Source organism: Anastrepha ludens, chromosome X (genome assembly GCF_028408465.1).
Source record: "Anastrepha ludens isolate Willacy chromosome X, idAnaLude1.1, whole genome shotgun sequence".
NCBI classification, from domain to species: domain Eukaryota; kingdom Metazoa; phylum Arthropoda; class Insecta; order Diptera; family Tephritidae; genus Anastrepha; species Anastrepha ludens.
In genome coordinates, this window is record NC_071503.1 from 44916496 (window position 1) to 44931259 (window position 14764).

General features: G+C 39.0%; 1 protein-coding gene across 1 annotated transcript; it reads right to left on the minus strand.

Annotated features, from left to right (window-relative positions):
- Positions 1–9058: 9058 nt before the first annotated feature.
- On the minus strand, positions 9059–10828 carry LOC128870008 (uncharacterized). The gene has a single exon (XM_054112605.1). It carries the CDS (start codon positions 10826–10828, stop codon positions 9059–9061), a length of 1770 nt encoding a protein of 589 aa, XP_053968580.1.
- Between the last annotated feature and the right edge of the window lie 3936 nt (positions 10829–14764).

The window sequence follows — 14764 nt, forward strand, 5'->3', positions numbered from 1 at the left end:
CACAGATAAAGAAATTGTTTACGGACACAGAATTTCAACAATGCCTTGACAGTTCCGAAGCTAAAGCTTGGAAAGCTTTCCAAAAAGTTGTTCATGGATTCTTGGGAAAGAACAGGAGCAACAACGGCCGTCAATTGATTCATACAATGATGAAATACTTTAAAACTAATGGTTAGTATTGTAAAACGTACATACTCCAAAATATATTTATCATATAAATTGATTGGAAAATTTACAATTAACTTTGTTTGCAGGTTTAACTGCACTATTGCCCAAAAAACAGGTTTTTTGGGAATATCTCGGAAACCGTTCTTTGAAAAAAAAAATGAAATTCATTTTTGGTTTCAGCGACCTCAAATTAGTTTAAAAAACGCCTTTTGGTCGAGGACCATTTTTGGCGCTTACGCGCATTATTAGGTATTCCGCCAAGTTCCTCCTCCTATTTGTGGTTTGCGTCTTGACATTTTTCCACAAGTTTTATGCCAGATAGTTTTTTATGAGAAGCTTTTTCATTGCAGAATTACATTCGGCGTTTTGACATTGCGTGCCGAAGGGAAATATTTGGTGAATCCTGCTGAAGTGACAGTCCTTGGCCGGATTTGAGTCGTTTATATAACGTACAACCGACTGTGGTGGTAACATCGACCATATTGGTAATAGCTTTTGTTTTCGCGCGCACGTGCGATAGTTGCTGAAACAAACAAAGAATCAGTAATACACCAAAGGCGAGTTCAGTATTTAAGGTGGCGCCCTTAAACAACAGTTACTTTATTTTTCGCGATTTCGACAAGTCTTACGTCAGTTCCCTTCGCAATACAAAAGTAGGAAAAATTACATGTTTGTGAAATTTAAGGGAATGGCTTGGTAATAATGTGATTTGTGAGATTAAAACTAATCAAACTAATGAAAACTAAGTGCCGTGTGTTAAATTGGGAAAGCACAAATTAATATAAAGCCGCCAAATTCAGTTTGTTAGCGTTTTTATGCAGTATGTGTGTGTGTGTGTGCAATTTCTTGTGTTTGTTTGTTTCTATTCCTTTCGCCTACTCTTCTTCTTCACAAACAAGTAATTCCCCTTCCTTTTGCTTGTTTATTCATGGGCTTTTACGATACGGTGAATTCGCAAGGCGCAGTCGTGTATTCTATCATTCTTGTAATACACCAATAGTCTGCAAACCAAAGCAATTTCCTTAGTTGATAGTCGGACCCACAAATGAATAAACCAAATTGAAAGTTCTAGACCACGATGTGCTTCTCGTAAACTGCTGATGGTAGTTAATATATATGATTTGAACCTGTATATCATATATTTATTTTATATATATTTATGTATATATATACAACCAAAATTCACATTGCACTTCGTTATTACTATCAAAGCTATTACTTGTTCATCACCCAGGAGTAAATAATAAATGCGGGTAAAATTTTACTAATATATATTTGAATCAATTCCTAACGAGAAGCTCAAAATACTTTGCTTACATTTCATGTTTTCTTTATTCAAGCAATTCACCTTAGAAATAATCACCGGATCGGGTTCTCACCGAGGTCGAAGGAATCAGCATATTTGCTGCCGTAACTGGGGATATGGCAGCGGTTTGTTTGCAATAGAGGTCGGAAAAACTAAGATTGTGTTGGTGATATACGAAATAATAAATGCAACCACTGTCCATGTTACTTCGTTACCGTTTGAACAATGGCTGGTTGGAATTCTGATTGTATTCAAATAACCTCACTTTACACATTCTCTTCTCTATTTACTCACCTCACCAAAGCCAAAGGTACCCTCACAATTTTGATTCGGTTGGCCAAATCTTTTAGTTTATGATCCTTGCACTAAAACAAAAACAAAATATACTTAGTCTTGCCATAAATTCTGTGCCAAATTTTGCAATGCATACGGCGAGAACAAATTAGCAGAAAAAAGTTCCGTTAATTTTGCTTTTGCTCGTTTGTATTGTCTACTAATAAATTATACTCAGTTTCGTGGCAAATTTCGCTTGTTAACAATCAAGTGGGGAGCTAAGGAAATTCGCATTACAGTGATTGCATTGCATAAGTGTGGTAAAAGTGCAAGTGAGATTTACGAACTGCTAAAAAAACTTAATATTTCTGGAATGTATGTTTACCGCACGATCATCGTTTTTTCCAAACGTCTGAAGTGACAGACAGAAAAAGAAGTTTTCGTCCTCACGTGGTTCGAACCAGTGTAGCCATTCAGGCCATTTGAGAAAGAATTCGCAAAAAATTATATCCACGGAAATTAATGTATCGACCAGATCCATGTCAAGACTAATTGCAGATGATATCCACATGAAAGACTTCCGTCGCTGGCTTGGACATCTTGTAATAACGCGCTTGAAGAAAATTAGACAGATTCTTCGGTGGCACGCAGTCAACAACCACGAAAATATTATTTTCACAAATGAGAAAATGTTCACTGGTGAAGAAGTTTTTAATAAGCAAAACGACAAAATCTATCATAAAACTTCTAACGAAGCTAAAAATGTTCCAAGGGTTCATCGTGGCCTGGATGACCTCTGTAATGGTTTGGTGGGGAGTGTCTTGTAAAGACATTACATCAATTCATTTCTGCGAAAAAGGGGTTAAGAGTACCAGGTTAAGGTTATGGTTAAAAGTGTACCATGAGGATGTCTTAGAAGGCGTGGAGAACTTTGGGTCTTCCAGCAAGATTACGCTCCAGAACATAAGACAAAAGCCACCCAGCAGTGTCAGTAAAAACAAATGGTGACCATTTCTAATGAAAATTTAAAGTTTTTGTTTTAGTATTTACATGATTAAATTAAACTAACTTCATTAAAACAAGCATTATTTATATTTGCATATCTATAACGGACTTAACTTGTAACACAAAAATGAATACAGGACTAAGTACATATGTGTATAACTTTTTGTTTTTGTACTACTGCTTCCATCCACCATGTACGGAATACTAAAGATAGGGCCTTCCAAAAGTTAGCTTATTAACTTAGAACAATTGGGATGGTATAGGGTTTAGATTCCTAAGTTATGTTTTTACATAAATTGAGAGAGCCAGGCGATCATATATATTATTTGCTTTTCGTTCGTTCAAATCGTCCGCAATTGTGATTCAGCAAGGTTTTTTTGTACAATTGTAAAACATATGGCAAAGTGAACTGTCGAAAATAAACACAATGCAAACAAACAAACAAAACAAAAAATTGTAAACATGGACGATAAAAAATTAATATTACTGTTATTATTAAAAATTATTAAATAATAATTAGCTTTTGGTGGCGGAATTAGCGGTTGTATAATGAGCTGGAACGTGTATACGCAGATGGTTACTTACACCAAAAATAAAATATTGAAAAAATATATATAAAAAATTGAAAATCAAAAGTTTTAAAAATTAAAAAAATGGATAAAAATAAAATAAAATTTCATCAATTAATATTATAGAAAAAATTTCACTCGATTCCTGCATTTTGCGAAATGTTCAACACCACGAAAAAGTGAATAATAAAGTTGGGCAACACGTTCTCTATCATGTTGGAACGTTTATACTAAACATACGTCCAAATCATTGTACAACGTGTTGAAATAACGGTTGGAGCGCGTATACTCTACATGATGACGTTCCACATTCCCCGACGTAAACATACGCAACGTGTCAGCTGACTCAATCAAACATATGAGAGCGTCATGTAAATGAAAACTCATCATTCTGTAACGGTTTCGCGTGACGTGTACGTGTGTAATGCGAGAAATTTGATTGCAAAGAACAAAAACAACGCGTCTCATGTGGGCTCGCTACCAGGAGCTGAAAGAGGAAGAGAGACGAGAGGCCGAAATACGTAAGTGCGAGGAGCTTGAGATGTTGATCAATAGGAAAAATGTCCGAAAATTTTACCAGAAAGCTCGGCGGCTTACAGAAGGTTGGTACTGAAATAAGAAGGGTAATACTGCAATCTGTGCCAATTATCGCGTATTAGGATTTAATGAGCATATTGTGTGCAAGGCTGAATCCCACCAAGAACGAACTGCTTGGACCTTATCAGTGTGGCTTCAGACCTGGATAATCCATAATCGACCAGATATTTACAATACCCCAAGTCTTGGAAAAGATCCATGAAATGAAAATCGACACACACCATCTTTATGTAGATCTTTAAGCTGCTTCGACAGCACGAAAAAGATGAAGATAGAACGAGAAGGTGAACTGCTAAAAGACAATTCCGAATGCACATAGCGAAAATATTGTGAAATTCCTTCATATTTTATATGAGAATAGAACAAGCAGGTTCAAAACTTCTACAAATTATATATTTAATATATTAAATCAAATAATCAAAATCAATTTAATTAAACGACCATTGCCACGGTGTACAGAATACGGAAGGTGGCACCTTCCAAATCCCTTACTTTATTTTCCGCCTGTTTGATAACCGTAGACATGAGTTCTGCGAAGAAAGAAACAAAAGGAAGAGAAGTCACAATATTGCGAATATTCCGTGAACGGCTTGGTTGTGAGTTTAAAATTAATCGAACTAGTGATAATGAAATGCCGCGTGTTAAATTATGGAAGCGCGAGTCATAACAATACCTCCGCATGCAGTTTTTTTGCCGACGTCTTTTATCTTTTACTTTTCCTCCTCATATTATCTGTTTATTCGCAACTTTGACGTCACGGCGTATTGGAACGGTACAATCTTGTAGTCTATCATTCTTTGACCGTAACGAAAACAATACGAGTTGCGGCATTTACAAACTGTGATAGTTGTTAGGCACATGCAAGATTGATAGAATACAAGATTGCGCCTACTGATTTCACCGGGCTTCACTACTGCGAATAAGCAGATAAAAATGAGTAGCAACAGAAACTCCCACATACAAGAACTTTTCATATTTTTGTTTTCAATTCGGCGGCTTAATTTATTTCTTAAGTGTAAATAAATTCAGTAATTAATGGCTTAATACTTAAAGGGCACGTTATTGGTCATCTGCAAGTCACAGAAGAAAAATGCTAAAAGACTGGAATGTAATTAAATGTAAGTGGAAGATGGAATTTCTTTTATAAACTTTAATATTTTTCCCTTAATTTGACAGATGTCGTCGACTTTTAAAACGCTTTAGCCGTTCCTTCTATATATATATTACAGAAGAACACAACATCTGCTGAAATTGGTATGCAATGACCTTCGTCCGCTTAATGGTCTCCCTAACGAACGCAATGTTTTTAGTCAAAGTGGTTGGTGGTTTTGGAAGGGCCAATTGTCTTATAAAGTTATATAATAGTTTGGTGTAAAACCATCTTATGGTCGATATTTAGCTCCTGAGTGATGCTACGCCTACTAACATGCCGGTAAATAATTTCTCTGATTTTTTAATATCATTGATTCTTTAACATCAAAAATGCCTGAACGGAATCGGCGAAACCAAAATTGCTCGTAATTATTTGTTATAGTATCGGCGTCATAAACACCATTCACAATTTCAGTGGCCTAGCTTGCATTTTCGCCTTGATCAAAGAAAAAGTGCAAAATGTACCGAATTTCCTGTTTCATGACTTTCATTGCTAACACCCTGTAACTCCAAACTGAATGGAACAACTGCAGCTATCTACAGAGAAAATAATGAATTTATTTTTCCGCAAACTAATTGTTTCGAGGAGGAGCTGTTTTGCACCACCTATGTATACTATTAATTTCAAATAAAAAATAAGCGCTAAAATGATTTACAACTTTATTGTTTCATGATCGCGGAAGAAGTGAGTTTTTAAGTTGTCACAATATAAATTTATGCTACACTTATGTATGTTGGTACATACCCGTATATATGTAAAGCGTTTTTCAGTAAGAGCGCTTCAACTTTTTTTTTGAATAAAACACAAACGGTTTGACTTTTTTACCTAATTTTTTTTTTATTATCGAGTTTGAACATATAAATTTCAGTATGAAATTCGATTTCTTTTGCATGACCACCGCGTGCACGTTTTACGAAGTCCAATCGTTGAACCCAATTTTCGACCACTCTTTTGCATAAATCGGCCGAAATTCCAGCAATTTCGCATTTAATATTGGCTCTGAGCTCACAAATCGTCGCCGGCTTGTTACTGTAGACCAATGACTTCCCATAACCCCAAAGAAAATAGTCTAGAGGCGTCAAATCACACGAGCGCGGCGGCCATTCGACCGGTCCATTTCTGGAAATAATGCGCTCATCGAACTTACTCTTCAACAAATCAATTGTAGCGTGTGCTGTGTGGCTTGTGGCCCCGTCCTGTTGAAACCACATGTCGTCTAAGTCCATACCATTCAATTGCGGCCAAAAATAATCGTTTATCATGTCGCGGTATCGATTTCCATTCACAGTAACGTGGCGATCGTTCTCGTCAACGAAAAAATATGGGCCAATTACGCCGCCGGCATGTAAACCGCACCAAACAGTGATTTTTTCGGGATGCAACGGTGCCTCATGAATCACGTGTGGATTGCTTTCTGCCCAGTAACGCATATTTTGCTTGTTGACAAAGCCATTGAGCCAAAAGTGAGCTTCATCACTGAAGATGATTTTTTGGATTTTTTGCTCTTAAAGTAGCAACAACAGAATGATTATTTTCATAAAAAATTTGCACGATTTGCAATCGTTGCTCAAGTGTGTAGCGTTCCATGATGAAATGTATACTAATGAAGTTTATAAATGACAAGCGAAAAATAAAAAATATTGCGTCGTTCGCCCTCCCTATCGAAAAAAAGTTGAGGCGCACCTATTGAAAAACGCCTTATATAAGAATGAAATAAGAGGGAAATACGAAGAATTTTAGTTCATTGAGAGAATTAGAGTTATAGTTATGATCACGCCATTTAGTGATGCGAATATCGAAAATACCAATTAGTGCTGCTGCGAACATCCTCCCCCCGTTGGAAGGTGTAAATTTCCAACCGCTTCAGTTTCAATAGGGAGCACAGCAATTTGTCCCACAACTTGCTTGACCAATCCATTGGCAGTGCGGATGATGGCGATAGTCGCCATTTTAGTGGTGGAAGGTTTTCTTCTTTCAAAATGACCATATTTCCAACTTGAACAATCCCAGTTTATTTTCGCCACTTAACTCGTTCTTGCAGCAGTGAGAGATAAGAACTGCTGCACCTTTTCCAAAATACCTGCTGCATATGACAAACACGCTGCCATCGGCTTAAGCGACTGATATCGAGGCCGGTTACGTCTGGTTCAACGACAGATGTAAATGGCGCACCTATGAGAAATTGAGCGGGCGTGAGCACTTTGAAATCATATGGATTCTCTGAAATTAAAAAAAGTGGACGAGAGTTAACTTTTGCTCCGATTTCACATACAAGAGTACGAAGCTCTTCGAATGTCAGGATTTAGAGGCCAACAGTACGGAGAAAGTGAAATTTCGCTGATTTAACAGCCGCCTCCCATAATCCCCCAAAATGTGGTGAACGAGGCGGAATAAATTTCCAAGAGATGCCTTCCAAGTTGCATCGATTAGTGACTTTAGTGTTATGGGAATTGCTTGAGAACAATTGACTTAACTCCTGCAACTCGTTTTTAGCGCCAACGAAGTTCGTTGCTTTGTCTGACCAAATGGTGTGCGGTTTGCCTCTTGTGCAAATAAATCTTTTCAAAGCTGCCAAAAACGATGATGTCGAAAGGTCCTGAGTAAGCTCCAGATGACAAGCCTTCGTGCTGAAGCAGACAAAAACGCAAATGTAGCATTTAATGGGTGGCCTGGTGCGAACTTCCGACTTGTAGTAAAATGGTCCACAATAGTCGATGCCAGTGGTGAAAAATGTTCTGTTAGCCTGAACCCTGTCGGCTGGAAGGCTTCCCATGATATGCTCATAGATGATTGGTTTCAAACGGAAGCAACGAATGCATTTACTTATAACGCTAGCAACAGTCTTGCGACCGCCAATCGGCCAATATTTCTGCCGAATTGAAGCCAGTACGCTCTGCGGTCCAGCGTGTAGATAAAATATTTGCGATGAAAGTGGTCAATTATTGCGTTTGTGACCGGATGATGTTTTGGTAACAAAGGTGGATGTTTTGCTTCAAAGTCCAATAAAGAATTTTGCAGACGTCCTCCAACACGAAGAAGCCCAAATGAGTCGATACGGATTTAATGAGTGTAGCTTACTTGACGAATTAAGTTTCTTGTCAAATCTTAGCGCCTTGAGCTCAGCTGCAAAATGAATTTGTTGACTGTTACGGATTAGCAAATGTGTACCCATTTTAATATTCAGCGGAGTCAACGGTTGGCCATCAACGCGAGTACAGTGCGGTTGGCAAAAATAGCAAATGTAGGCAAAGATGCGCTGCAACCTTTCAAAGGAGTTGTGGTACTTGCAATCGAGCGTTATGTCTCGTAGTTGAGAAGCAACTAAGACTTTACGTCGCCGTGCGGGTAAATCAGTTAACAAATCCAGGAGATTAGGCCAATCCGATTGCCTTCTTGACAAAAATTGTGGACCACTTCTCCAAAGTTCAGATTTTAGTAATTCTTTTGGAGTGCACCCCCTCGAAAGAATGTCTGCCGGATTCAAAGAAGTAGGCACATGATGCCAAGTCATACCTTTGGTTAGTGTTTGTATCTGGCTAACTCTATTTGAGACAAAAATGTTAAAACTTGATGGTTGTTCGCGAAGCCATGATAGAGTGACCATTGAGTCTGACCAGCAGTGAACGGTATGAGAATGTGGAAAATTTAGTGAAATGGGTGCCACCAATTCCACAAGCAGCAAGGCTGCCGACAGTTCTAATTTAGGAATAGTTAAACTCTTCAGAGGCGAGATTGTCGACTTTGCACAAAGTAAGCATGATTTTAAAATACCATCAGACTCCGAACGAATGTATACACATGCACCAAACGCCGCCAAGCTTGCGTCGCAGAATGCGTGAATCTCCCAACTAGAATTAGGCGTCAATACAAAGCGTTCCAGGTAGTTTGCAACAACTGAGGCAAGCTTTCGTCCCACTGCAGTTTTTCCTTCCAAAGGATTTGCAGGAAAATTTTACGAATGTTGAATCCTCCACGCTGAAGCAAACCTTAAACTTGACGTCTGATCTTAACCACTTCTTCTATAGTATCTCCGCCTGAAATGATATCGTCAACATAAAAGTCTCTCCTCACGATTTTTGCACCTATTGGAAATGACCCTTCTTCATCGTACGAAAATTGATGCATAGCTCGTATTGCAAGAAAGGCGGCAGATTTTGTTCCGTATGTTACAGTGTTTAACTTGTATACCTTTACCTCATCGAGTGGGTTCTCGCGCCATAAAATACATTGCAGATATTCGTCTGGAGATGTCATACGTACGCATTGGTCCATTTTGCATATATCTCCGCACAGAGCGAATTTACGAAAACGAAATTGTAAGAGAGTTTTGAACAGCTTTGCTTGAATAGTTGGACCCGCTAGCAAAAGGTCATTCAACGAGTAGCCTGTTGTTGTTTTTGCGGAGCCATCGAATACGACGCGAAGTTTTGTCGTTGTACTGTCAAACTTTTGCACGCAATGGTGCGGTAGAAAAAATGTGTTTGTTGTTGCCCCAGGTGTTGCCAGTGACATGTGGTTCAGCGATATGTACTCACTCATAAAATGAATATATTGAGTTCTTAAGTTATGATTATTTTCCAATTTTCGCTCTAAGCTTTTAAATCTGCGAAGAGCACGATTGTATGAGTCGCCAAGATCGCTAAAGCCTGTTTTTGTTGGCAAACGCACTGAATACTCTCCCGAAGTAAGCCGAGAGAAATATTTCTTGAAATGCTGCTCGCACCAGTCATCTTCTTTAGTTGGAGGGGGAGCAGAGTCGAAGCAATTCTCTATTTCCCAGAATCGTTTTACGATATCGTTCAATGAGTTATTATGTTGATGTTCAAATACGTTTTTGCTGCAGGCAGCGAGTGAGGATGATTGTTTTTTGGTATATGAAACACCACCAGCGACAACCCAGCCCAGTCGAGTTTTTTGCAGTAATGGCAAATTACTAGCAATGCGTATTTGGCCAACGCACATCAAATCAAAAAACAAACTCGCGCCGATAAGCAAGTCAATGCGCTGGAGTTTAAAGAATAATGGATCTGCTAGATTAATGTTTGACGGTATTATCCATTCCGAAGAAAGGCTGAAGTTAGGTCGATAATCTGTAATACTGGGTGTGACCACAGCAGTGAACGAAGTGATGTAGCCTTTATCTTGCGACTGTGCGAAAACGTCAATCTCTTTGTCGGCAACAAAGTTTGATTCGCCGATACCGGAAATCAAAATTGCAAATTGTTTGAATGGAAGTTGCAGCATATTTGCCAAGCGAGCGGTTACAAAATTTATTTGAGAGCCCGAGTCGAGAAAAGCACGCAACACATTACTATTGGCGCCCGATTTTGGGGCTTGAGCGACTGTACTTGAAGTTAACGATGAAATGAGTGTTTGCTGTGAAGGGAATGTAGCTTCAATTGTTAGCAGGTTTGAAGACGGGGATATAGACGAGGTAAGCGGGTTCATATGGAGAAGGGAATTGTGTTTGCCTGGGCAATGGCGACAATGCCCAGACTTACACCGTTGTAAACTATGGCCCTTGCGTAGGCAATTCAAGCAAAGTTGCAATCGCTTAGCTTCTTTGTAACGCAAATTCGGCGACAAATTTAAAAGTTTTAAACAGCTATTTATGTAGTGTTCTTTCGAATCGCAAAATATGCAAAAGCTAGAGCTACTTGAGGATGCTACCAAAGCGTTTCTAATACCTTTATTTGCATTCGAATGTTTGCCAATCTGATTGCTAAGTGTTTGCGTAGCACTTTCCAAATTTTCCATAATTCGGCACCGCTTCTTCAGAAATGAGGCCATTGAATTCTAAGTTGGCAATGTCTGCGTGGGCAAGTCCTCCTCCCACTTTTCCTGCGTCTTCTGATCGAACTTTCTAGTAACAGATGTATAAGCAAACCATCCGATATTTGTTCTGGTGTTGCCATGGTGTTAAGTGCACGAAGATGGGAATTAAAATTGTGGCACAATTCGCGCAAACGATTGGCTGAACCTTTATCAACACTCTTCAACTCGATAATCGCCCTAATGTGAGCCTGAAAAATAATCAAATCGATTTTTTAATAGGGCAATGACCTTGTCATAATTCTCCTCAACCGGTTCTAGTGAGCAAATTGTTTCCAAAGCGGCTCCTTGTAGACTAGCGCGTAAATGTTGGAGTTTCTCCACTTTGCTTAACTCGAGGTCACTGTCAATAACGCTACTGAACATGGCAAAAAAATTAGGCCAATCAATGTACGCTCCACTAAATTTTGGTATTTTCAGCTCAAGTCTCGCCTTCTTTGCGATGAGAATAACGTTGACGGCGATTCTTCCAATGCGAAATGCCTAGCAGTCGATGAATGCCTTACGTTTGTCTTCCGATGCAAACGCGACAGCTTTGCTTTGACTTCTAGGTACACGTCGAAAAATTCTGCTCGGCCTACTCCATCTAGTTCGCGTGGATCAGCTTCTTCGAGAATAGAATGCACGTGGTCAAAGTGGTCGTGAATGCTTTCGACGTACTCCATGTGGACAGAAAGTTCAGCTTCATCAAGTTCACCAAGACGATGCGACGACATTGTTTTGTTTAACGCAATTAATTGGTGCTTAATCGACGCACTTTTCGTTTTATTAAACGAAATTGAATCGGCGCTGTTGATCGTTACATCGGATGATGTGTTGTCGATACCCTCTTTCGATTTGCTGCCTTTGGGCATTTTGGCAATACAATTATATGTGTGCAGCACGACAGATGCGAAAAAATAGGAGTAGCTGTATTATCAGCAGATGCCTCCGTTATGCGGTTATGTACTGACGAACGAATTTAATTTATTTACAGTTTCAATAACTGCACTAAAATTTTTGCTTGCACGCAAATGAGCAAAAATTTTATTTAGTTAAAACTCGAATAGTTATAACGCGAAAAGACTTCTAACCCGATCACGTCGGGGTCACCAATGTTTCGAGGAGGAGCTGTTTTGCACCACCTATATATGCAATTAATTTCAAATAAAAAATAAGCGCTAAAATGATTTACAACTTTATTGTTTCATGATCGCGGTAGAAGTGAGTTTTTAAGTTGTCTCAATATAAATTTATGCTACACTTATGTATGTTGGTACATACTCGTATATATGTATATAAGAATGAAATAAGAAGGAAATACGAAGAATTTTAGTTCATTGAGAGAATTACAGCTGTAGTTATGATCACGGCATTTAGTGATGCGAATATCGAAAATACCAATTGGTGCTGCTGCGAACACTAATATTGGTAAATTTTTGTCTCTTTGTTAAAGTGATTGATGGCTCTGAAAAGGCCCTTTGTTTTGTAATATTATTAAAAAAAATAATAGTCAGCCCTATCATAGAATCCGTCGTAGAAAACCTACGAATACGAATGTCTACTACAAATTCGAAAAAATTGTAATCGTGGGTTCCATGTGAACACGAAAAAAGTGCTGCCAAACTGAAACGCAAATTTTAATATTTCGACAACACCGTACCTCAATGTAAACAAGACAATTTGACAAATAATCTTTAAGTTTTTCGTCAAGTTAGCTGAATTTTCATATTAAAATATATTCGTTGACATGTGCGGTTGTGTTAATGGAGGAAGAGAGAAGTAAAAGAGTCTCAAAATTGAGCGAAAAATATTAAGAGATGCCAGCAATCCTCTCGATATGGACGAGCCATTTTTGTTTAAGAATAAGTTCACTTAAATTCGGTTTCAAATAGGTTTAACAAAAATGACCGGTTAAATAAAGCTGCATTTACATACGTTTTAAGCTTCATTGAAGACAGCGCAAGCTCAGCAAGGTCGTCGTCCATAACTCCAGTTCTCCGTTTTACAGTTTCTTGCCGTGGGAAGTTATCAGCACGGAGTTGGCAAAGATTGTGTAACGTGCCAATCTATATGCTAAAGGAGGAATTGGCGTCACTACAAACACGATTGTGTCCTCAGTGGATAAATCTCGACATGAGTGACAATGAAAAACAGCAAAGTAAAATGGAGTTCTATCAAAAATACAGATTTCCTGGCATCATTTTGTGTGTGGATGGGACACACATAAAAATTATTTCCCCACTAAAGAAAAATCCCTCTACTACAATCGGAAGGGCTACTACAGTATCAATGCCGTGTTTGTAAGTATTGCGAATAAGTTGTACTATAAATTTCTGATTAATTTACATTCAGATACGTGACAATAAAATGCGAATCCACTACGTGAACACCCAATATCCCGGGAGCAATTACGATTCGCATATATGGAATGTGAGCAATGCGAGATCCTTCCAATCTATCCACACCTGAAATAAAAATATGTTGTGCAAACGGATAATGTACTTATATACAGCCCTTTATTACCTTTTTCCAGCTTGATACATCTTAGGTTGGTGACCCCATACAGTTAAGGTGCTTCGCAACATTTTGCCAAAACTCAGCTACCTTTTCCTTTGATATTAGGTGTTTGTCCGAGTTCCTCGTCATATTTTTGGCGTGGATCTTGATGTTGTTCTACAAATGGAGGGACCTACAGTTTTATGCCGACTCTAAACGGCAAATGGTTTTTTATGAGTAGCTTTTTCATGGCAGGAATACACTCGGAGGTTTGCCATTACTTGCTAGAAAAAACTTTTTCTATCATTTTGCTGTTTCATACAAATTCGAACCTACGCACCCCCGAATGGTAGTCACGCACCAACCCATTCAGCTACGACATCTTGCCTTAATAAAAAGTTTTCCAATAACAGGTGTTATTTTGAATAGCCCAAGATCATCGAGAGGTGATTAACGATTTTTTATGGCCGGAATTGGATGGTATTGATCTGGACAACGTTTATTTTCAACAAAACAACCACAAAACGTGCCACACAAGCAACGAATCCATTGATCTTTCGTTTCGGACTTTTTTCTTTGGGGCCACGTGAAAGAGAAGGTCTACGCCAACAGCCCAGGGCCGATTCAAGACCTCAAAGATGGAATTCGTGAGGCTATAGAGGACATAGAGCAGCCACTTTGAAATTCGATTATGGAAAATTTCATGAAAAAGATATTGACCTGTAAGCGTGGTTATGGTGGTCATTTGCCTGATGTTATTTTCCACTATTAACGGCATCTTCTTCTTCTTAATTGGCGCGATAACCGCTTTTGCGATTTTAGCCGAGTTTAACAAAGCGCGCCAGTCGTTTCTTTCTCGTGCTAACCAGTGCCAATTGGAGACACCAAGTGAAGCCAAGTCCTTCTCCACCTGATCTTTCCAACGCAGAGGAGGCCTTCCTCTTCCTCTGCTACCACCAGCTGGTACCGCAGCGAATACTTTCAAAGCCGGAGCGTTTGTATCCATTCGGTCGGCATGACCCAACCAACGTAGCCGCTGGATCTTTATTCACTGCGCTATGTCTATGTCGTCGTAAAGCTCATACAGCTCATCGTTCCATCGCCTGCGATATTCGCCGTTGCCAACGTGCAAAGGTCCAAATTACGCAGAATCTTTCACTCGAACACTCCAAACACTTGTCGTCGTCCAAGCTTCTGCGCCGTACGTTAGGACTGGCATAACACTCTAAGTTTTGTTCGTGGAGAGAGGACTTAACTACTGATTTGCCTACTTAGTCCAAAGTAGCACTTGTTGGCAAGAGAGATTCTACGTTGGATTTCAAGGCTGACATTGTTAGTGGTGTTAATGCTGGTTCCTAAATAAACGAAGTCTTTTACAACCTC